The 24,366-nt window shown below is 42.4% G+C and overlaps 2 protein-coding genes across 3 annotated transcripts; both read left to right on the forward strand.

The window, feature by feature from the left end:
- Positions 1–1,239: 1,239 nt before the first annotated feature.
- On the forward strand, positions 1,240–9,664 carry LOC133163529 (mucin-2-like). Of its 2 annotated transcripts, XM_061293531.1 has the most exons (13): positions 1,240–1,869; positions 2,620–2,684; positions 2,765–2,925; positions 3,010–5,735; positions 6,086–6,150; positions 6,230–6,399; positions 6,480–7,777; positions 7,867–7,931; positions 8,015–8,190; positions 8,381–8,586; positions 8,917–8,978; positions 9,091–9,239; positions 9,317–9,664. In XM_061293531.1, exons 1-13 carry the CDS (start codon positions 1,456–1,458, stop codon positions 9,403–9,405), a joined length of 5,646 nt encoding a protein of 1,881 aa, XP_061149515.1. In that variant the 5' UTR covers positions 1,240–1,455; the 3' UTR covers positions 9,406–9,664. The 2 variants fall into 2 exon arrangements, with proteins under 2 accessions (XP_061149515.1, XP_061149526.1); XM_061293542.1 differs by lacking the exons at positions 2,620–2,684; positions 2,765–2,925; positions 3,010–5,735 and having other exon boundaries at positions 1,242–1,869.
- Positions 9,665–11,676: 2,012 nt separating this feature from the next.
- Positions 11,677–17,201, forward strand: LOC133163715 (cell surface glycoprotein 1-like). The gene is made up of 8 exons (XM_061293891.1): positions 11,677–11,829; positions 12,813–15,178; positions 15,272–15,336; positions 15,420–15,589; positions 15,779–15,981; positions 16,465–16,526; positions 16,616–16,764; positions 16,842–17,201. The coding sequence occupies exons 2-8, from the start codon at positions 12,830–12,832 to the stop codon at positions 16,928–16,930; spliced, it is 3,087 nt and encodes a 1,028-aa protein (XP_061149875.1). The 5' UTR covers positions 11,677–11,829; positions 12,813–12,829; the 3' UTR covers positions 16,931–17,201.
- The last annotated feature ends 7,165 nt before the right edge of the window (positions 17,202–24,366 follow it).

Consider the following 24,366-nt stretch of genomic DNA (forward strand, 5'->3'; position numbering starts at 1 on the left):
ATGACTCGCCAACGACACAAGGGGCGACGACTGCCGTCCCAGTTGCCCCACCGGCTGTGTTTGTCGAAGCCATTTTGTTGGAGCCTTTTGTGGAAGAACTGAACAATCGCAGCAGCCAACCATTCGAGCAACTCGAAGCACAAGTGGTATCAGCGGTGCGTACAAGCGTACAAGCAACATCTAGCTATCCCCATTTACTCTGTACTCACTAAAGAAGATACTGTGGTGTTCTAAAAAATGGATTCCTTCTACAGTGTGACTCGATCTTCTTCCAAGAGTTTGGTGCCATTTTCTTTGGCACTTTTGTCATTGGATTTCGGTAAGACTCCAAAGATCAGATAGACCACAGAGCACGTACGTACTACATGTTGCGCAATTGAAACGTACCAATTTGGACATTCAAGGCCACGGATGGGAAACACGCAAGTCGACGTGGAGCTGCGGTTCATCAATTCGGTACCGGCCGAAGCAATACCAGAACCCGATGCGGTCGTGGAAGTATTGGTAGAAGCTGTGACGAGTCCCAACAACACCTTCAACCTCCCTCTGGATCCAGACTCGATTGCAGTCAGTTGTAAGTAACCAAATGATTCAGATCCGCATTCAGATCCGCATTCAGATCCGCATTCAGGTCCACTTCCGTCCGTCCGTGTTCCTCAGTACCCCGCGGGGCCTGGTTTGTTCAGCGACTGACTTCTGCTTGCCTGGCTCATTTCTAACTTGGAGAGACATTTTCTCGACTGATTTGTCTTTGTCAGACAGACAGAACGATGCATTTTTCCAACTGATCTATGACTTCCAAAATACAGCAACCGTATCGACGACCACCCAAGAACCAACGTCGTCCCTCGGCTCAACGCCGTCCGCCAATGACTCGCCAACGACACAAGGGGCGACGACTGCCGTCCCAGTTGCCCCACCGGCTGTGTTTGTCGAAGCCATTTTGTTGGAGCCTTTTGTGGAAGAACTGAACAATCGCAGCAGCCAACCATTCGAGCAACTCGAAGCACAAGTGGTATCAGCGGTGCGTACAAGCGTACAAGCAACATCTAGCTATCCCCATTTACTCTGTACTCACTAAAGAAGATACTGTGGTGTTCTAAAAAATGGATTCCTTCTACAGTGTGACTCGATCTTCTTCCAAGAGTTTGGTGCCATTTTCTTTGGCACTTTTGTCATTGGATTTCGGTAAGACTCCAAAGATCAGATAGACCACAGAGCACGTACGTACTACATGTTGCGCAATTGAAACGTACCAATTTGGACATTCAAGGCCACGGATGGGAAACACGCAAGTCGACGTGGAGCTGCGGTTCATCAATTCGGTACCGGCCGAAGCAATACCAGAACCCGATGCGGTCGTGGAAGTATTGGTAGAAGCTGTGACGAGTCCCAACAACACCTTCAACCTCCCTCTGGATCCAGACTCGATTGCAGTCAGTTGTAAGTAACCAAATGATTCAGATCCGCATTCAGGTCCACTTCCGTCCGTCCGTGTTCCTCAGTACCCCGCGGGGCCTGGTTTGTTCAGCGACTGACTTCTGCTTGCCTGGCTCATTTCTAACTTGGAGAGCCATTTTCTCGACTGATTTGTCTTTGTCAGACAGACAGAACGATGCATTTTTCCAACTGATCTATGACTTCCAAAATACAGCAACCGTATCGACGACCACCCAAGAACCAACGTCGTCCCTCGGCTCAACGCCGTCCGCCAATGACTCGCCAACGACACAAGGGGCGACGACTGCCGTCCCAGTTGCCCCACCGGCTGTGTTTGTCGAAGCCATTTTGTTGGAGCCTTTTGTGGAAGAACTGAACAATCGCAGCAGTGAACAATATCAACAACTTGAAACACAAGTGATATCTGTGGTGAGTATAGAAGTTACTTTATTATGGTAGTTTATTCATCCAGTCACTCAAACTTCCATTTAGCCTTCCATCCCTTCATTCATCTATTTATCCATACATCCGTCCATCCATCCATCCCTCCGTCTATCCATCAAACCGTTTTCTTAACATATATGAGTCCATGTCATGGCCGCAGCAGACATACATAGATAATAGTGAATCACAGCCTTCCCTGTCTCCAGCCCCACCTCTCGGTTTACCTGGGGGTAGGTACTTAGGTACTCTCAGGTTAAACGGCACTTTTGGCCTTGTAGTGTTTTTAGGTGCTTTATAATAAAGTTGGATTGGATTGGCGTTGGAAAAACTCCTTAAAGAGAGGCACAGGTCTAGCCAGGGGGTTCCTCGCAGTTGGACCAGGCTGGAGCATCTGTGTGGGAATCAGATCCCAAGGTCTTATATCACGTTGGGGTTTTAGTTGTTCCATGTTTGAGCAGGGAGCAGTAGGTCTGTACGGTTGAGTCTGTTAGTCTTTTGAATTACTCTTCGTCTGCTTTTCACCATTGACCGTTTTACCTTGGGAAAAAGAACTTGGGGCATTTAGCCTTTGACAGCTTACATAGCACCGAGAATAATTTTGGCAATTCATCCCATGTGCCACATTAAATTGGTTATTCCTGGAGGAGTGATACTGATCAAATGAAACAATTCTCTTATGCCAAAAATAAACACCAACTGTTGCTAATTTGTCATAAACTTTGATTCTTCTTCCAGTGTGACTTTATCTTCTTCCAAGCATTTGGGACTATTTTCATCCGCACCATAGTTCTTGGATTTAGGTAATATTGGAAATATATGAACTGTTTGCTTCAGTTTCATGAAAAAGATTTATATTAATTTCTGACTTTTTCCATTTAAGTCAACAAATGGAAAACACTGAAGTAGAAGTGGAACTGGAGTTCAACAATACTGATCAAATCCCAGAAGCTAATGTGGTTGTAGACACATTGGTACAAGCTGTGAATAGTCCCAACACCAGTTTCCCCCTCACTTTTGACCCAGACTCAATTATAGTCATTTGTAAGTCAAGATTTCACATTTTCTCCTCTTAGCATTAATGTTTAATTGGTTATGAAGAAATCTTCCTTTTTCTTTTCAATTTAGCTGCAGAAACAACACCTCAGGGATCCTCAGCAACAAACGAACCTATACCAACAACTAATGGACTGTCAACTAATAAACTAACAAGCCCTGTTACAACAGCCAAGAGCTCAATTGCTAACAAATCAACAACTATTGATGACTCAACAGCAACTATTAGCGTATCTCCAAAAGATGTTGATGGAGCAACAACTATTGATAAATCCATAAGTACAAATACTATTGACAGACCAACAGCTGTTGTTGGACCAACAATTGATGTTAATAGATCAACAACACCTATTGAAAAACCAACTATTGTTGTTGAATCAACAACTATCATTGACAAATCAACAGCTATTGAGGAACCAAGAGCAACTAATGACAAATTAACAACTACTATTGGTATTTCCACGACTACTGTTGACGAATCAACTACTCTTGATGAATCAATAAGTGATTTTGATCAATCAACAGCTGTTGGCGGATCAACAACTTTTGATGTAACAATTGATAACTCAACAGCAACTCTGGACGAATCAGCAACTACTGACAAACTGACAAACACTATTGACAGATCAACAACTAGTGACAAATCAACAGCAATGACTGAGGAGTCAACAATTATTGTTGATGAATCTTCTTCTGCTACCATTGGCCAAACAACACTGCCTACAATTGTTGTCGACAAATCTTCAACTGCTGTTGATGGATCAAGTACTAATGATGAATCAACAACTACTTTTGACAACTCAATGGCAACTATTAATGAATCAACAACTGCTATTGCTAAATCCACGACGACTGTTGACAAAACCACACCTCTTGTTGACGCATCAACAATGGCTGTTGATTTGTCAACAGCTATTCTATATGAATCAACTACTCTTGATGAATCAGCAAGTGTTTTTGATGGATCAACAGCTGTTGATGGATTAGCAACTACTGACATAATTATTAACAAACCAACAACAACTATTGGCGAATCAACAGCTACTGGTGGCTCAACAATTATTTTTGATGAGTCAACCACTTTTGACAAATCTACTGATACATCAACAACTGGTGTTGGACCAACATTTGAATTTGACAGATTAACTACTACAGATATATCAACTACTATTGAGGAATCAACAACTACTTTTGACAAATCAACAGCCACGACTGACAAAATAACCACTATTGATAAACTCACAACTATTGTTGACAAATCAACAGCTCTTGTTAATGCATCAACAGCTGTTGATGGATCATCAACCACTGTAAGAACTATCAACAAGTCAACAGCAACTATTGACTCAACAATGATTTTCGATGAGTCAACAACTTTTGACAAATCATCTACTATAGATGCATCAACCGCTGGAACAACAATTGAACTTGACAGATCAATAACTCCTGACAAATCAACTACTATTAAGGAATCAACATTTACTATTGGTGAATCAACAGCTACTATTGGCAAATCAATACCGCTTGTTGATGCATCAACAATTGTTGCTGACAGATCAACAACTGCTAGAACAACTAATATTGATGAATCAACCCCTGCTATTGACAAATCAACAACTATTAATAAATCAACGGCGACTATTGATGCATCAACAATTGCTGTTGACAGATCAACTATTGTTCTTGATGAATTAACAACTACTTTTGACAAATCAACAATTAATGTTGACGTATCAACAACATTTGTTGATGCAGCAACAGTTTCTGTCAATGTAGCAAGTCCTTTTGATGAATCAACAGTTGTTGTTGGCTCAACAATTGTAGATGACAGATCGACAACTACTGACAAATCAACTACTATTGACGAATCAACAACGATGAATAAATCCCCAACTATTGACAAAACAACAAGTAATGACGAATCAACAGCGGTTGTATCAACAATCAAACTTTACAGCTCAACAACAATTGACAAATCAATGACTATTGACAAATCAACTACTGCTCTACTAAAAGCTGTTGACCAATCAACAACAATTGACGTATTGACTCCTGACAAATCAAAAGCAATTACTGATAAATCAACAACTACTATTGACCAATCAACAGCAACTGTTGTTGAATCAGTGACTACTATTGACATATCCACAACTTCTTTTGAAGAATCAACAGCAACCACTGAAGAGTCAACAACTCCTAGTGACAAACCCACAACTATTAACAAATCAACAACAAATGTTGTCCAATTAACAACAGCAGCAACTGGAAGAATAACAACCACTATTGATAAATCAACAAATACCAGTGAAGAATCAACATCATTTGTTGATGCATTGCCTACGATTGATGAATCAACAAGTTCTTCTGATGACTCAACAACTACTATTGGCTCAACAATTGCAGTTGACAAAACAACAGTGGACAAATCAACTACTATTGGTGAAATAACTATTGACAGAACAACTATTGACAAATCAACAGCAAGTATTGATGAAACAACAGCTGTTCCAGGGTCAACAATTGAAATTGACAGATCAACAATTGACCAATCAACTCCTACTGATATTGACAAATCAACATCTACTGTTGACAAACCAACAACTACTATTGACGGATCAACAATGAATCAATTAACAGCAACTACAGATGGATCAACAACTCAACAGACAACTGCAGTCATCTCAGTTATCTCGCGAGTAGTGTCTATTGAAGGGACTCTGGAAGAACCTTTTGTGAATGAATTTGAAAATCGCAGCAGTGAACAATACAAAGAACTTGAAACACAAGTGATATCAACGGTGCGTAAAGATTTAAGTTATAACCGTTTCAGGCAGGTTTTTGTTGGACTCTGTCTTAGCTGATTTCTTGTGGGTTTTGTATCTTTATGAAGTGAATAGTCAAAGGCCGCCCCTGTCAGTTGAGCCGAATACTTGGAAGTCCAAAGTCAAAGTCTGCTTTATTGTCAATTTGTTCACATGCCAAGACACACAAAGAAATCGAAATTACTTCTATGCATAGGAGTGCTGGCCCTGTTGCCCACATTTGGAAGTGCATGTGAAAATGGATGGATGAATAGACTACTTCGTGAGATATTGAGCTAATGCAACCATTTTCTTACATTACTTAAGTCAACTCATTCTTTTTACAGTGTGACTCGATCCTCTTGCAAGAATTTGGAACCATTTTCATCCGCACTATTGTTAATGGATTTAGGTAATATTTGAAATACAAGCATGTGGCAATTTTAACTTGCTCTCCAATATAAATGCATCATCTGAGATTCTATTTTTAGTCCACAACAGGGAAACACAAAAGTCGAATTGGACCTGGAGTTCAACAATTCAGTACCGACTGATCAGATCCCAGAAGCTGAGGTGGTTGTTGAGAAATTGGTACAAGCTGTGAATAGTACCAATAATACCTTTCCACTCACATTTGCTCCAGACTCAATTGCAGTCATTAGTAAGTTAGGACGTCTGTCTCATCAAGTAGCATCCATAAAAATTCGTTGTTGTTGTCGTCAATTGTTTTTATTTCAACAGCTGATGCATTGGAAAATACTACAACTGATGGACCATCACCCACACATGGGCCAACAACCACCCATGTGCCCACCACTGAAGGGCCAACCATCACTGATGGGCCAACTATCACCCATGTTCCTACAATTAATAATCCAACCACCACTCACATCTTTACAACTCACGGGCCAATGATCACTCAAGAGCAACCCCCTATTGATGTGCCAACTACTCCCCATTTGCCTACAACTCAAGGGACAACCAACACACAAGGACCAACTCCCATAAAAGGGCCAACCACCCGACACGTCCCTACAACTAAAGGGCCAACCATCACTCAAGAGCCAACCCCCACCCATGTCCCTACAACTACAGGGCCAACCATCACTCAAGAGCCAACACTCACCGATGTCCCTACAACTAAAGGGCCAACCGTCACTCAAAAGCCAACCCCCACCCATGTCCCTACAACTAAAGGGCCAACCATCACTCAAGAGCCAACCCCCACCGATGTCCCTACAACTAAAGGGCCAACCATCACTCAAGAGCCAACCCCCACCCATGTCCCTACAACTAAAGGGCCAACCATCACTCAAGAGCCAACCCCCACCGATGTCCCTACAACTAAAGGGCCAACCATGACTCAAGAGCCAACCCCCGTTCATGTCCCTACAACTAAAGGGCCAACCATCACTCAAGAGCCAACACTCACCGATGTCCCTACAACTAAAGGGCCAACCGTCACTCAAAAGCCAACCCCCACCCATGTCCCTACAACTAAAGGGCCAACCATCACTCAAGAGCCAACCCCCACCGATGTCCCTACAACTAAAGGGCCAACCATCACTCAAGAGCCAACCCCCACCCATGTCCCTACAACTACAGGGCCAACCATCACTCAAGAGCCAACACTCACCGATGTCCCTACAACTAAAGGGCCAACCGTCACTCAAAAGCCAACCCTCACCCATGTCCCTACAACTAAAGGGCCAACAATCACACAAGAGCCAACCCCCACCCATGTCCCTACAGCTAAAGGGCCAACCATTACTCAAGAGCCAACCCCCACCCATGTCCCTACAACTAAAGGGCCAACCATCAATATAGGACCAACTCCTACCAATGTCCCTACAACAACTAAAGGGCCAACAATCACTCAGGGGCCTACTGCTCCAAATCTAACAACTCCAGCAGTAGTCCCCACATCTTCACCACCGGTTGTTGTGCTGTCAGCAACTTTGGAGGAACTGTTTGTGGAAGAATTCAACAATGTCAGCAGTTCACAATACATAGCCCTTGAAAGGAGGGTTGTGAATTCGGTGGGTCCAGTTGTGATCCTCACTATGCTTTTTTTCTGGCTTCTAATTTTTTTCTGGCTTCTGATTTGTCACCTTTTTCTCTGTTACAGTGTGACGCCATCTACAGGGCAAGATTTGGCATTTTCTTTATCCGTATCTTTGTTATTCGAATTTTGTAAGTTTGTACTCTTGTTTTGAGAATTGAGAATGTACGAGGCTGTATTCAAATGAGAATATATTTTGGGTCTTTCCACACAGCCGCGCTGTGGTGTTGACGCGAATGGGAAACACGCAAGTGGAAGTTGGACTGGTGTTCAAGAACACATCTTCCACTCCCACGGACAACGAAGTCGTTGCTACTTTAGAGGAAACTCTTGGTCAGCCCAACAACACCTTCAACATCCGCCTTGTTACCGAGAGCATTGAAGTCATCGGTGAGTTCTACCGTCGTCAACAGTTTGGCCATTGTCCCCTGTCGTGATGTTCAAGACATTTTTGTAATTTTTGTGCCATCAATGGAGGTTTATTAGGGAGTAGCAAGAATTTTTGCTGTAGTAATTTTTGTTGTAGTAAATTTGTTGTGAGTACAAGAATGAACTAAGCTTCTCCCGATTGTTGTGCCAGACTCTCCGCACAAAAATTCAACGACAGCAAAACCCAACGCCACTGCGGCTCCAGCTACAACGGCCACCAAGAATCCCGTGACGAGCACCACATCACTCACAACTCAGACTTTGAGGTTTACGTCTGTCGGCGAGGTGTTCACAAGCGACTTGCTCAATCAGTCGTCTACTGCGTTTGTCAGTCGAGCGTCGCTCATCAAGAAGACGGTGAGGCCCCTGGAAAGCATTCGCAGTGTTTAAACACTAATGCAAAAAATGTTTTGAGATTCACAACAGGATCAGAGTAAAGCACCTTCCCTAATTGTTTTGGCTGACAAAACGTTATGGAGTTCGCGAAAGTGTTAGGTTGGAGCAATTCTGGGAAAAAAAGCATTCACGCTAATTTAGGGGCAAGCTCAAACTGTTTCATTTTTTGCTAATGTTGACAGTCGTCAGAATGATTGATTCACAGCATTTGACTACTCATTGCATTACTTGATTCTCTGCATTCCAACTATGCGATAAACAAAGCTGATACATTGTGACGCTTCTCTACAGCTTGAACCATTCTACAATGTCACGTTTTCTTCATTCAACGACCTGACAGTAACGTCATTCAGGTATTATAAATCAATCACTCAATCAATCAATCAATCAATCAATAAATAAAGAAATAAATTCGTAGTGTAAGTCTCGCTGGGTATTCATGAGTGAGGATTTTTTTTTTTGCAGTAATGGCTCTATTGTCAACTCCATGGACTTGAGATTCGAATCCAGCCTGGTGCCCAGCAATAATGCCATTGCTAACGTTTTGATCAACGCGGCGTCCAACATCACAGTCTTCAACGTGGACACCTCATCCATTTTTGTCAACGGCATACGTAAGCTATATAAAGAAAACAAAGTAATTTTTGCACAATTATTAGAGGCTTATTATTTTATATATTTTTCTTAATAGTGTTTTCAAGCGCAGCGAGCCATAAGACGAGCCTCATCACCGCATCTGGCATGGTGCTGGTGTCATGGTTACTGGTAGGCCAGCAGTAGCATCTTGGGCCAATTTACCAAAATTGGTCGCCAGGGATTGCCGATTGCCATATCATTAAGCTCTATTTATAGGGAGGTGTATGTAAATCAAAGCTTTTGGATTTTCTGACTGTCTAGTAAAATTAAAGCCTGTAGATACTATTTAAATGGGAGCTTTGTACACTGTGTAAGAACTGAAGTCTTTTGACATGCCATACAAATGAAAGTTGTTATACACTGTGTACAAATTAAAGCCTTTTAAAACTATATACAAATTAAAGCCTCTGTACACTGTATATTAATCAAAGGCTTTTAACAATGTACACTAATGAGATAAAACTTTCTGGTCACTATATAAGACTTGAAACCTTAAGGCACATTTAAGCACTAACGTGATTTTGGCGCTCATTCTTGTTACAACACCTTGGCTGGCGCTGAAAAGAAACCAGTAATTGAAACCTAGTGTAGTCTGTTTTTACAAACATCAAATGAGTACCGTAATTTTCGGACTATAAGTCGCGTTTTTTTTCATAGTTTGGGTGGGGGGGCGCCTGATACTCAGGAGCGACTTATATACATATATATGTTACTTTTTCACTTTTTTGGGCATTTTATGGCTGGTGCGACTTATAGTCCAAACATTACGGTACTTCGATTTGCTCCAGAATCCTCCAGAACAAATTACATTCCCCTTTTAATGAGTTAAGTACATTAGCTCTTCCTCAATAATTTTCACAAAGTCTCGTTTTGAGGTCATTTGATGCCTGGAGTTTAAGAACCCGCCAAGTTTCGGACCGAATGATCTTATGTTGAGAAATAACCAATCTACGTTATTTTACATTTGAAGGAAGCTTTTAAGCAGATTGCGCGTTTGCAGTTTCTATTAGAAAACAAATGAACATGGTTAAAATGAATAACACTGGAGAATTGTAGCAAAATGTCAAACGTCAAAACTCAGTAAATGTTAAAAAATAACATTCTAGTGGTGGCATGTAAATATTGTACAGTTGCATATAGTATGTGTTCTTCTAAATAAGGTGTATTATAGAAGTTCTCCAAAGTGTAGTCTTTGGACTAAATGTCCACAAGGGCGCGCTAAAGTTTACGTAATGAATCTGCACCGTGAATAACAGAGGAACAGTTACGCACAACACGTGCAGCTCCCTTTGCAAACCGACTAAACACCTGAACCATAGTGCTTGAACTCAGGCTGTCGGCAAACAAGAAAGGAAATTTCAAACATGTAAATACTATATTAATAGTGTAAATGACATATAGAAAATAATGTATAAATAATATAAATGATACGTGTGTGTGCGTGTGTGTGTGTGTGTGTGTGTGTGTGTGTGTGTGTGTGTGTGTGTGTGTGTGTGTGTGTAACATAAGTAGATGTAGCTATAGTATATATACTGGAAATATGATTTTAGAACTCTATTATTATGACAACTTTTTTATAACAAGGTACAAGTGTACATACTGTAAACATGTTTTTAGAACTCTTTCCATATTATATATTTTTTATAACAAGATACAATACTGTAAATATGTGTTTAGAACTCATTATTATGACATACTGCAATTGTGTGGGCACTCCCAGCCTTCTGCTGGTGTGCGGGCAACTATGTTGCCATAATTCCTCACTTAAGATTTTTTTTTAGAATTTTATATATATTTTTTCTGGGGGGGGGGGGGGGGGGTATCCGCGATGTACTGAAGCCATGATAAATTAACCGCGATGTAGCGAGGGATTACTGTATTTTCGAGAGGACGTCAACTCCAAACGACGTGCCAACGTCTAGTGACATCATGCTAGCCATCCCCATTGTACAAAAAAAATGATCGAGATGTTTCCATGGAAGACAATCTGATGGAACGATCTTTCAAAGGCTATTGGCTGAGTTTCTGCAGAGGTCACATAACACTAGTGCTGGCATTATGGGATATTTATAGCGTAGTAGTAGTCGCGTAATAATGTGTCACAAAACTGAAGACCCACAGGATATTTTGGTCATGCGTCAATGTTCACTGGGTTGCGAAAGAATTTGAAGTTAAGGAGCGTGAAGATGGCATGTATGCAAAACACCTCATTGGGTGAGGCTTGTTTCGTTGTGTATCTTAAATACAGAACTGCACAAATTTACAAAATGTGTTAAAAATCCATTTAAAATGACATTAAGCAAAATTTAAAAAAATACCTGACTCTCAATTTTGTGGCATTTACATTACAAGTACACGAGTATTTAATGTTGAAGCGATATTGTTGACGAATGACACAGTAGGGGTATTCCCCCCCCCCCCAAAGGCTGTGGCTTCTCAACCTATATCTCCGCCCCATGTAGAACCCATATAAAAGGTTGCCAAGAATTTTCACCTGTGCAGAAAAGCATTGTTTTCAAAAAGATCATCATAGATTACAGCCTTTTGCTTCACTTCACGGATTCCAAGGTAGGCTCCATAATATGTACAGTCAAAATATATCCTGATTTTGTTGTGTTACTGCGATGCAAATTTCATGTCAATAATACGATTAATTGTAGTACGCAACCGCAAAAACTTTAAGATTGCTCATTATTCATTATTGTATAACATTATTCGAAAACAAAACGAAAATGAAATGAAACAAAACGAAATGAAAAGCATTACATGTACTTTTCAAAAATAAAAAAAAAACCTCTTTTGTTTCTTTAATTTATTTGCATTTTATTAAACCTACAAATGTGTCAGATCATTTTGCCGGACCCTGTACAACTAATTGTAGTACGCAACCGCAAAAAATAATATACCGTTTTTTTCCATGTATAATGCGCAAATTGTAACTAATTTATTGTCCTAAAATCTGGGGTGTGCATTATACATGGGTACAATTTTTTTTTTTTTAATCAGGATATGATACGGAGGCCGCCATTACAGATGCGCTTTCTTCTCTGCTGTTCACTTCAAACACGCTCCATACGAATACAATGCTCTCGTATCAGACGCTTGCTCGATCACCTGCTCGTTTGCTGTCACAATGTACCCTCTACAAATCCGAAACATTTCTTCGCTATTGAGTTTGCTAGGGCATGCGCAGTGATACTGACCGGCAGAATAACATCCGGTTGTTCCCGAAAATGATCTTTTTTCTGAAATGATTTTACGTTTACGGACTTAAGTAGGAGTCAAAATTTGGGTGCGTATTATACATGGGTACAGGCTTTTTTCCAGCATCAACATGCCATTTTTAGGGTGCGTATTATACATGGGGGCGCATTATACATGGAAAAAAACGGTATAATAATAGTTTTTATATAAACAGAAAGACTCAGTCTTAATCTCTAAACTGTAAATTAATTTGATATGTATTTATTTTGATATACACCATTGGAGCGGATGTGTTTACTTCATATTGTCAGAACTCGATAAATACTGACCTTTCGCCATCATTTCAGGGAGTGCTTTGAAAGCAATGTCCAAAAAACTGGTCTTAGTTTTGATATTGGCCTGGGTGTTTATGGCTGCCTATGGCCAAGAAACCCCGTCCAGCGATGACGAACAGTCCGGCAGCGGCGACGGAGAGTCCGGCAGCGGCGACGGAGAGTCCGGCAGCGGCGACGGAGAGTCCGGCAGCGGGGACGGAGAGTCCGGCAGCGGCGACGACGAACAGTTCGGTAGTGGCGATGAGGGGACTGTAGCCCCCACCTATGTCCCTACAACTAACGAGCCGACTATTAGTCAAGAGCCAACCCCCACCCATGTCTCTACAACTAACGAACCAACTATCACTGAAGGGCCAACCCCCACCCATTTCCCTGCAACTAACGAGCCAACCATCACTCAAGAGCCAACCCCCACCCATGTCCCTACAACTAACGAACCAACGATCACGCAAGAGCCAACCACCACCCATGTCCCTATAACGAATGAGCCAACTATCACTCAAGAGCCAACCCCTACCCATGTCCCTGCAACTAACGAGCCAAGTATCACTCAAGAGCCAACCTCCACCCATGTCTCTACAACTAACGAGCCAACTATCACTCAAGAGCCAACCCCCACCCAGGTCCCTACAACTAACGAACCAACGATCACTCAAGAGCCAACCCCCACCCATGTCCCTACAACTACAGGGCCAACCATCACTCAAGAGCCAACACTCACCGATGTCCCTACAACTAAAGGGCCAACCGTCACTCAAAAGCCAACCCCCACCCATGTCTCTACAACTAACGAACCAACTATCACTGAAGGGCCAACCCCCACCCATTTCCCTGCAACTAACGAGCCAACCATCACTCAAGAGCCAACCCCCACCCATGTCCCTACAACTAACGAACCAACGATCACTCAAGAGCCAACCACCACCCATGTCCCTATAACGAATGAGCCAACTATCACTCAAGAGCCAACCCCTACCCATGTCCCTGCAACTAACGAGCCAACTATCACTCAAGAGCCAACCTCCACCCATGTCTCTACAACCAACGAGCCAACTATCACTCAAGAGCCAACCCCCACCCAGGTCCCTACAACTAACGAACCAACGATCACTCAAGAGCCAACCCCCACCCATGTCCCTACAACTAACGAACCAACGATCACTCAAGAGCCAACCCCCACCCATGTCCCTATAACGAATGAGCCAACTATCACTCAAGAGCCAACCCCAACCCATGTCCCTACAACTAACGAGCCAACTATCACTCAAGAGCACACCCCCACCCATGTCCCTACAACTAACGAGCCAACTATCACTCAAGAGCCAACCCCCACCCAGGTCCCTACAACTAACAAGCCAACTATCACTCAAGAGCCAACCCCCACCCATGTCCCTACAACTAACGAGCCAACTACCACTCAAGAGCCAACCCCTACCCATGTCCCTGCAACTAACGAGCCAACTATCACTCAAGAGCCAACCTCCACCCATGTCTCTACAACTAACGAGCCAACTATCACTCAAGAGCAAACACCCACCCATGTCCCTACAACGAACGAGCCAACTATCACTCAAGAGCCAACCCCCACCCATGTCCCGACAACTAACGGGCCAACTATCACTCAAGAGCCAACCCGGACCCAGGTCCCTGCAACTAACGAGCCAACTATCACTCAAGAGCAAACCCCCAACCAGGTCCCTACAGCGAACGAGCCAACTATCACTCAAGGGCCAACCCCCACCCATGTCCCTACAACTAAAGGGCCAACCATCACACAAGGACCAACCCCCACCCATGTCCCTACAACCATAGGGCCAACCATCACTCAAGGACCAACCCCCACCCATGTCCCTACAACGGAAGAGCCAACTATCACTCAAGAGTCAACCCATGTCCCTACAACTAAAGGGCCACCCATCACTGAAGAGCCAACCCCCACGCAGGTCCCTACAAGTAAAGGACCAACCCCTGCCAATGTCTCACCAACAACTAAAAGGCCTACGGCTCCAAATCCAACAAATCCAACAGTTAAAAGACCAACCCCTACCAATGTCTCTACAACAACTAAAAGGCCTACTGCTCCAAATCCAACAACTCCAACAGTTAAAGGACCAACGCCTACCAATGTCTCTACAACAACTAAAAGGTCTACTGCTTCAAATCCAACAACTCCAACTGTTAAACGAACAACGCCTACCAATGTCTCTACAACAACTAAAAGGCCTACTGCTCCAAATCCAACGACTCCAACAGTAGTCCCCACATCTTCACCACCGGTTGTTGTGCTGTCGGCAACTTTGGGGGAACCGTTTGTGGAAGAATTCAACAACGTCAACAGTCCACAGTACAAAGCGCTTGAAAGGAGGGTTGTGACTGCGGTGGGTCCAGTTGTCATCCTCACTATGCTTTTTGTCCTGGCTTTTAATGTTTTTCTGGCTTCTAATTTGTCACCTTTTTTCCCCATGTTACAGTATGACATCATCTACAGGACGAGATATGGCATTTTCTTTATCCGTACCTTTGTTATTCGAATTTTGTAAGTTTGTGCACTTGTTTTGAGAACTGAGAATATCTGAAGCTGTATCCAAATGAAAACATATTTTGGGTCTTACCACACAGCCGCGCTGTGGTGTTGACGCGAATGGAAAACACGCAAGTGGAAGTTGGACTGGAGTTCAAGAACATATCTACCACTCCCGCGGACGAGGACGTCGTCGCTACCTTGGAGGAAACGCTCGGCCAGCCCAACAACACCTTCAACCTTTTCGTTGAGACCGTTGAAGTCATTGGTGAGTTCTCCCGCCGTCAACAGCTTGGCCATATCCGCCATTGGGATGTTAAAACCATTTTTGTCATTTTTGTGCCATCGGTGGAGGTTTATTAGGGAGTAGCAAGAATCTTTGGTCTAGTAAGTTTTGTTGTAGTAAATTTGTTGTGAGTACAAGGATGAACCAAGTGTCTCCCGATTGTTGTGCCAGACTCTCCGCAAAGAAATTTGACAACAGCAAAACCCAACGCCACTGCGACTCCAGCTATGGCGTCCACCGAGAACCCCGTGACGAGCATATCACTCACCACTCGGACTTTGAGGTTTACGTCTGTCGGCGAGGTGTTCACGAGCGACTTGCTCAATCAGTCATCTGCTGCGTTTATCAGTCGAGCGGAACTCATCAAAATGACGGTGAGGCCCTTGGAAAAATGTTTTGCGATTCACAACAGCATTAGAGTAAAGCACCTTCCCTAATTGTTTTGGCTTACAAAACGTTATGGAGCTTACAAAAGTGTTAGGTTGGAGCAATTCTGGGGGAAAAAGCATTCATGCTAATTTAGGCGCAAGCTCAAACTGTTTCATTTTTTTTGCAAATGTTGACAGTTGTCAGAATGCTTGATTCTCAGATTTTGACAAAAATAACATTGCGAGTTTTTCGTTAAATGCTGAGATTCAAGTATTCACATAATTATAATTACAAAAAAAGAAGTAGTGGTAGCCCACAGAAAAGGCTTCATTTTTAGCGTTTAAACTTCATCTTAACAGTGATACGGAGCATTCTGACTCATCTTACTGTGAAGCCACCAATATTCAGCCTGCTCATTGCAATACTTGATTCTCTGCATTCCAACTATGCGATAAACAAAGCTGATACATTGTGACGCTTCTCTACAGCTTGAACCATTCTACAATGTCACGTTTTCTTCATTCAACGATCTGACAGTAACGTCATTCAGGTATTATAAATCAATCAATCAATCAATCAATCAATACAGTAGAGGTGTATTTCTGGCTGAGTATTCATGAGTGAGGATTTTTTTTGCAGTAATGGCTCTATTGTCAACTTCATGGACTTGAGATTCGAATCCAGCCTGGTGCCCAGCAATAATGCCATTGCTAACGTTTTGATCAACGCGGCGTCCGACATCACAGTCTTCAACGTGGACACCTCTTCCATTTTTGTCAACGGCATACGTAAGCTATATAAAGAAAACAAAGTAATTTTTGCACAATTATTAAAGGCTTATTATTTTATATCTTTTTCTTAATAGTGATTTCAAGCGCAGCGAGCCATAAGACGAGCCTCATCACCGCATCTGGCATGGTGCTGGTGTCATGGTTACTGGTGGGCCAGCAGTAGCATCTTGGGCCAATTTGCCAAAATTGGTCGCCAGGGATCGCCGATTGCCATATCATTAAGCTCTATTTATAGGGAGGTGTATGTAAATCAAAGCTTTTGCATACTGTATGAGAACAAAATCTTTTGGATTTTCTGACTGACTAGTAAAATTAAAGCCTGTAGATACTATTTAAATGGAAGCTTTGGACACTGTAAGAACTGAAGTCTTTTGACATGCCATACAAATGAAAGTTGTTATACACTGTGTACAAATTAAAGCCTTTTAAAACTACATGCAAATGAAAGCCTCTGTACACTGTATATTAATCAAAGTCTTTTAACAATGTATACTAATGAAAGAAAACTTTCTGGTCACTATATAAGACTTGAAACCTTAAGGCACAATTTAAGGACTTACGTGATTTTGGCGCTCATTCTTGTTACAACACCTTGGCTGGCCCTGAAAAGAAACCAGTAATTGAAACCTAGTGTTGTCTTTTTTTACAAACATCAAATGAGTACTTTGATTTGCTCCAGAATCCTCCAGAACAAATTACATTCCCCTTTTAATGAGTTAAGTACATTAGCTCTTCCTCACCAATAATTTTCACAAAGTCTCGTTTTGAGGTCATTTGATGCCTAGACTTTAAGAACCCGCCAAGTTTCGGCCCAAATGATCTTATGTTGAGAAATAACCAATTTACGTTATTTTACATTTGAAGGAACATTTTAAGCAGATATCGATAACATTCTCACAGATTTCTTTCTAGGAAATTGTGGAAATCTGTGTTTTTTTGAGTAAATTTTCAGTTTTTAAGTGTGCCTAATAGTGCGGAAAATACGGTATTCATACTCCTTGATAACTACAAAGGGATTAATACAGCAACACTCAGTATTTTTAAAGATTGGGATGTGATGGAAATGTTGACCCGTTGCTACCTGGACAAACCTAAATAACTTTTCATCTCCAATTAGCCAACCACAATTTCAATTTTGTCAATCGTGGAAAAAGGTGAATCAATGAACAATGTACTTTAGGTGACCATGACGTCATGCCATTGACAAAAAAAATGAAAAGCATGTTGACGAGCCTCTCTAATATTAGAAACGGAAACCAAAGTGGGATGAAACAACACTGAATGAGTCTCAAGCTGACAAGTGATCTGTGTGTGTGCGTGCAGTTTCTATTCCAAAAGAATGAAAAGAATTCCAAATGAACATGGTTAAAATGGATAACATTGAAAAATTGCAGCGAAATGTCAAATGTTTTCAGCAAATATTGAAAAATAACATTCTACTAGTGGCATGGAACTATTTTACAGTTGCATATAAAGATTAAAAGATTAAAGTCCCAATGATCGTCACACACACACCTGGGTGTGGTGAAATTTGTCCTCTGCATTTAACCCATCCCCGTGTGATTTTAATCCATCCCCTGGGGGAGAGGGGAGCAGTGAGCAGCAGCGGTGCCGCGCTCGGGAATCAGTTGGTGATCTAACCCCCCAATTCCAACCCTTAATGCTGAGTGCCAAGCAGGGAGGCAATGGGTCCCATTTTTACAGTCTTTGGTATGACCCAGCCGGGGTTTGAACCCACAACCTTCCAGTCTCAGGGCGGACACTCTTCCACTTGGCCACTGAGCTAGGCCACATATAGTATGTGTTCTTCTAAATAAGGTACATTATAGACTATAGAAGCTCCCCAAAGTGTAATCTTTGGACTAAATGTCCACAAGGTGCGCCATAGGCGACGTAATGAATCCCCACCGTGAATAACAGAGGAAACAGTTAGGCACAACACCTGAACTATAGTGTTTTTTCTTTTTGGTTGCACATACACACATATATTCACACCGTTATATGCGAGAATCGAACTCACGGTGTCGGCTCACAAGACAGGCAAGTTTACCCCTAAAACCTGTTTGTCTGGATTAAAATGTGTCCCATGATCCATGTATTTTTGAGAAGACATCAACCCCAAATGACATGCCGACATCTAGTGACATCACGCTAGCCATCCCCATAGAACAAAACAATGATCCAAATGTTTCCGTGAAAAATATTTAGATGCAGTGACGTGCGGTAAGTTTCATGACTGGGCAAGCACTGATGATGCTGGCGTCTTCTGATTTCAATTCAAAACAATGGAAGAAAGATTGGGGAGGCGTTGGTATGAGATAGTTTTATGAGAGACGTTGGTATGAGATATTTTTAGAGACTGCATTACAATCAGATCATCTTGTTGGTAGGGTTGGGTCGACAACGTTAAATTTGTGGTGAAACGGGTAAGACAGCGTTTTGTCTTGGTGATTACTAGTATTATTATGTTAGTATTACTGTTAAAAAAAAAAAAAAGCCCTTGACTGACTGAGTCTTTGGTGATTACTAGTATTATGTTAGTATTACTGTTAAAAAAAAAAAAAAGCCCTTGAGTGACTGAGTCTTTCTGTTTTTATAGACTATTATTATAATTATTATGATAAAAATAAAATCAAAAAAATAATCAGATTCTCAATTTAGTGGCATTTACAATACAAGTACACGAGTATTTAATGTTGTTGAAGCAATATTGTTGACGAATGACACAGTAGGAGTATTCCCCCCCCCCCCCCCAAAAGGCTGTGGCTTATCACTTTTTATATCTCCACCCCATTTATAACCCATATAAGAGGTTGTCAAAAAATTTCACCTGTGAAGAAAGGGATTTTTTCCAGAAAGATCATAGATTACAGCTTTTTGCTTCAATTCACACATTTTAAGGTAGGCTGCATAATATGTACAATCAAAATATATGCTGATTTTGTTGTTACTGCTGTGCAAATATCATGAAGACTCGTAAATTTGTCAATTATACAATTAATTGTAGTACTTTAAGAACTTTAAGATTGACCAATTTGATCGTCTTGTATATCTCAAGATGCAACAAATTGTAAAATAATAGTCTTAATCTCAAAACTGTATCAACATGCCATTTTTAGGGTGCATATTATACATGGGGGCGCATTATACATGGAAAAAGTAGTCTTAATCTCTAAACTGTAAATTAATTTGATATGTATTTATTTTAATCTACACCATTGGAGCAGATATGTTTATTTCATATTGTCAGAACTTGATAAAAACTGACCTTTTGCCATTATTTCAGGGAGTGCTTTGAAAGCAATGTCCAAAAAACTGGTTTTAGTTTTGATATTGGCCTGGGTGTTTATGGCTGCCTATGGCTAACAAAACCCGTCCAGCGATGACGAACAGTCCGGCAGCGGCGACGGAGAGTCCGGCAGCGGCGACGGAGAGTCCGGCAGCGGCGACGACGAACAGTCCGGCAGCGGCGACGGAGAGTCCGGCAGCGGCGACGACGAACAGTCCGGCAGCGGCGACGGAGAGTCCGGCAGCGGCGACGGAGAGTCCGGCAGCGGCGACGACGAACAGTCCGGCAGCGGCGACGGAGAGTCCGGCAGCGGCGACGGAGAGTCCGGCAGCGGCGACGACGAACAGTCCGGCAGCGGCGACGGAGAGTCCGGCAGCGGCGACGGAGAGTCCGGCAGCGGCGACGACGAACAGTCCGGCAGCGGCGACGGAGAGTCCGGCAGCGGCGACGACGAACAGTCCGGCAGCGGCGACGACGAACAGTCCGGCAGCGGCGACGGAGAGTCCGGCAGCGGCGACGACGAACAGTCCGGCAGCGGCGACGGAGAGTCCGGCAGCAGCGACGGAGAGTCCGGGAGCGGCGACGACGAACAGTCCGGTAGTGGCAATGAGGGGACTGTAACCCCCCCCTCATCCATACGTAAGCTATATAGAAAAAACAACGTAATTTTTGCACAATTATTAGAAGCTTATTGTTTTATATCTTCTTCTTAATAGTTGCAAGTGGAGCAAGCCACAAGACGAGCCTCATCACCGCATCTGGCATGGTGCTGTTGTCATGGTTACTGCTGGGCCAGCAGTAGCATCTTGGGCCAGTTTGCCAAAAAATCTCAGGGGGGTCCAAAATTGGTCGCTGTGAATCACCGATCATTAAGTTACATGTGAACGGAAGTGTATGTAAATTAAATAGGGGTGTAACGATTCATCGATACACCGATTACTCAATATAATGCTCTACGATTTGTTGGCATGGATGCTAAACGTAAACATCGATCTATATTGCCCGTTTTTGACCTCGGACATTAGACGCGACTTTATTTTGAAATCCAGTTCATTGTTGCTTGCTTCCTCTTTCCGGGAGCAGCACGTGCAGCTCCCTTTGCAAACCGACTAAACACCTGAACCATAGTGCTTGAACTCAGGCTGTCGGCAAACAAGAAAGGAAATTTCAAACATGTAAATACTATATTAATAGTGTAAATGACATATAGAAAATAATGTATAAATAATATAAATGATACGTGTGTGTGCGTGTGTGTGTGTGTGTGTGTGTGTGTGTGTGTGTGTGTGTGTGTGTGTGTGTGTGTGTGTAACATAAGTAGATGTAGCTATAGTATATATACTGGAAATATGATTTTAGAACTCTATTATTATGACAACTTTTTTATAACAAGGTACAAGTGTACATACTGTAAACATGTTTTTAGAACTCTTTCCATATTATATATTTTTTATAACAAGATACAATACTGTAAATATGTGTTTAGAACTCATTATTATGACATACTGCAATTGTGTGGGCACTCCCAGCCTTCTGCTGGTGTGCGGGCAACTATGTTGCCATAATTCCTCACTTAAGATTTTTTTTTAGAATTTTATATATATTTTTTCTGGGGGGGGGGGGGGGGGGTATCCGCGATGTACTGAAGCCATGATAAATTAACCGCGATGTAGCGAGGGATTACTGTATTTTCGAGAGGACGTCAACTCCAAACGACGTGCCAACGTCTAGTGACATCATGCTAGCCATCCCCATTGTACAAAAAAAATGATCGAGATGTTTCCATGGAAGACAATCTGATGGAACGATCTTTCAAAGGCTATTGGCTGAGTTTCTGCAGAGGTCACATAACACTAGTGCTGGCATTATGGGATATTTATAGCGTAGTAGTAGTCGCGTAATAATGTGTCACAAAACTGAAGACCCACAGGATATTTTGGTCATGCGTCAATGTTCACTGGGTTGCGAAAGAATTTGAAGTTAAGGAGCGTGAAGATGGCATGTATGCAAAACACCTCATTGGGTGAGGCTTGTTTCGTTGTGTATCTTAAATACAGAACTGCACAAATTTACAAAATGTGTTAAAAATCCATTTAAAATGACATTAAGCAAAATTTAAAAAAATACCTGACTCTCAATTTTGTGGCATTTACATTACAAGTACACGAGTATTTAATGTTGAAGCGATATTGTTGACGAATGACACAGTAGGGGTATTCCCCCCCCCCCAAAGGCTGTGGCTTCTCAACCTATATCTCCGCCCCATGTAGAACCCATATAAAAGGTTGCCAAGAATTTTCACCTGTGCAGAAAAGCATTGTTTTCAAAAAGATCATCATAGATTACAGCCTTTTGCTTCACTTCACGGATTCCAAGGTAGGCTCCATAATATGTACAGTCAAAATATATCCTGATTTTGTTGTGTTACTGCGATGCAAATTTCATGTCAATAATACGATTAATTGTAGTACGCAACCGCAAAAACTTTAAGATTGCTCATTATTCATTATTGTATAACATTATTCGAAAACAAAACGAAAATGAAATGAAACAAAACGAAATGAAAAGCATTACATGTACTTTTCAAAAATAAAAAAAAAACCTCTTTTGTTTCTTTAATTTATTTGCATTTTATTAAACCTACAAATGTGTCAGATCATTTTGCCGGACCCTGTACAACTAATTGTAGTACGCAACCGCAAAAAATAATATACCGTTTTTTTCCATGTATAATGCGCAAATTGTAACTAATTTATTGTCCTAAAATCTGGGGTGTGCATTATACATGGGTACAATTTTTTTTTTTTTAATCAGGATATGATACGGAGGCCGCCATTACAGATGCGCTTTCTTCTCTGCTGTTCACTTCAAACACGCTCCATACGAATACAATGCTCTCGTATCAGACGCTTGCTCGATCACCTGCTCGTTTGCTGTCACAATGTACCCTCTACAAATCCGAAACATTTCTTCGCTATTGAGTTTGCTAGGGCATGCGCAGTGATACTGACCGGCAGAATAACATCCGGTTGTTCCCGAAAATGATCTTTTTTCTGAAATGATTTTACGTTTACGGACTTAAGTAGGAGTCAAAATTTGGGTGCGTATTATACATGGGTACAGGCTTTTTTCCAGCATCAACATGCCATTTTTAGGGTGCGTATTATACATGGGGGCGCATTATACATGGAAAAAAACGGTATAATAATAGTTTTTATATAAACAGAAAGACTCAGTCTTAATCTCTAAACTGTAAATTAATTTGATATGTATTTATTTTGATATACACCATTGGAGCGGATGTGTTTACTTCATATTGTCAGAACTCGATAAATACTGACCTTTCGCCATCATTTCAGGGAGTGCTTTGAAAGCAATGTCCAAAAAACTGGTCTTAGTTTTGATATTGGCCTGGGTGTTTATGGCTGCCTATGGCCAAGAAACCCCGTCCAGCGATGACGAACAGTCCGGCAGCGGCGACGGAGAGTCCGGCAGCGGCGACGGAGAGTCCGGCAGCGGCGACGGAGAGTCCGGCAGCGGGGACGGAGAGTCCGGCAGCGGCGACGACGAACAGTTCGGTAGTGGCGATGAGGGGACTGTAGCCCCCACCTATGTCCCTACAACTAACGAGCCGACTATTAGTCAAGAGCCAACCCCCACCCATGTCTCTACAACTAACGAACCAACTATCACTGAAGGGCCAACCCCCACCCATTTCCCTGCAACTAACGAGCCAACCATCACTCAAGAGCCAACCCCCACCCATGTCCCTACAACTAACGAACCAACGATCACGCAAGAGCCAACCACCACCCATGTCCCTATAACGAATGAGCCAACTATCACTCAAGAGCCAACCCCTACCCATGTCCCTGCAACTAACGAGCCAAGTATCACTCAAGAGCCAACCTCCACCCATGTCTCTACAACTAACGAGCCAACTATCACTCAAGAGCCAACCCCCACCCAGGTCCCTACAACTAACGAACCAACGATCACTCAAGAGCCAACCCCCACCCATGTCCCTACAACTACAGGGCCAACCATCACTCAAGAGCCAACACTCACCGATGTCCCTACAACTAAAGGGCCAACCGTCACTCAAAAGCCAACCCCCACCCATGTCTCTACAACTAACGAACCAACTATCACTGAAGGGCCAACCCCCACCCATTTCCCTGCAACTAACGAGCCAACCATCACTCAAGAGCCAACCCCCACCCATGTCCCTACAACTAACGAACCAACGATCACTCAAGAGCCAACCACCACCCATGTCCCTATAACGAATGAGCCAACTATCACTCAAG

The sequence above is a fragment of the Syngnathus typhle genome, linkage group LG1 (assembly GCF_033458585.1).
Source record: "Syngnathus typhle isolate RoL2023-S1 ecotype Sweden linkage group LG1, RoL_Styp_1.0, whole genome shotgun sequence".
Lineage (NCBI taxonomy): Eukaryota > Metazoa > Chordata > Actinopteri > Syngnathiformes > Syngnathidae > Syngnathus > Syngnathus typhle.

Bases quoted from the DNA above. Each gene is read 5' to 3' on its own strand.
- LOC133163715 (XM_061293891.1), top strand. From the start codon at position 12,830: ATGTCCAAAAAACTGGTCTTAGTTTTGATATTGGCCTGGGTGTTTATG. The intron at 15,590-15,778 runs GTGAGTTCTCCC...TTGTTGTGCCAG, and splicing joins TGAGACCGTTGAAGTCATTG to ACTCTCCGCAAAGAAATTTG. The intron at 16,765-16,841 runs GTAAGCTATATA...TTTTCTTAATAG, and splicing joins CATTTTTGTCAACGGCATAC to TGATTTCAAGCGCAGCGAGC.
- LOC133163529 (XM_061293531.1), top strand. From the start codon at position 1,456: ATGATTCAGATCCGCATTCAGGTCCACTTCCGTCCGTCCGTGTTCCTC. The intron at 1,870-2,619 runs GTGAGTATAGAA...TTCTTCTTCCAG, and splicing joins AAACACAAGTGATATCTGTG to TGTGACTTTATCTTCTTCCA. The intron at 8,191-8,380 runs GTGAGTTCTACC...TTGTTGTGCCAG, and splicing joins CGAGAGCATTGAAGTCATCG to ACTCTCCGCACAAAAATTCA.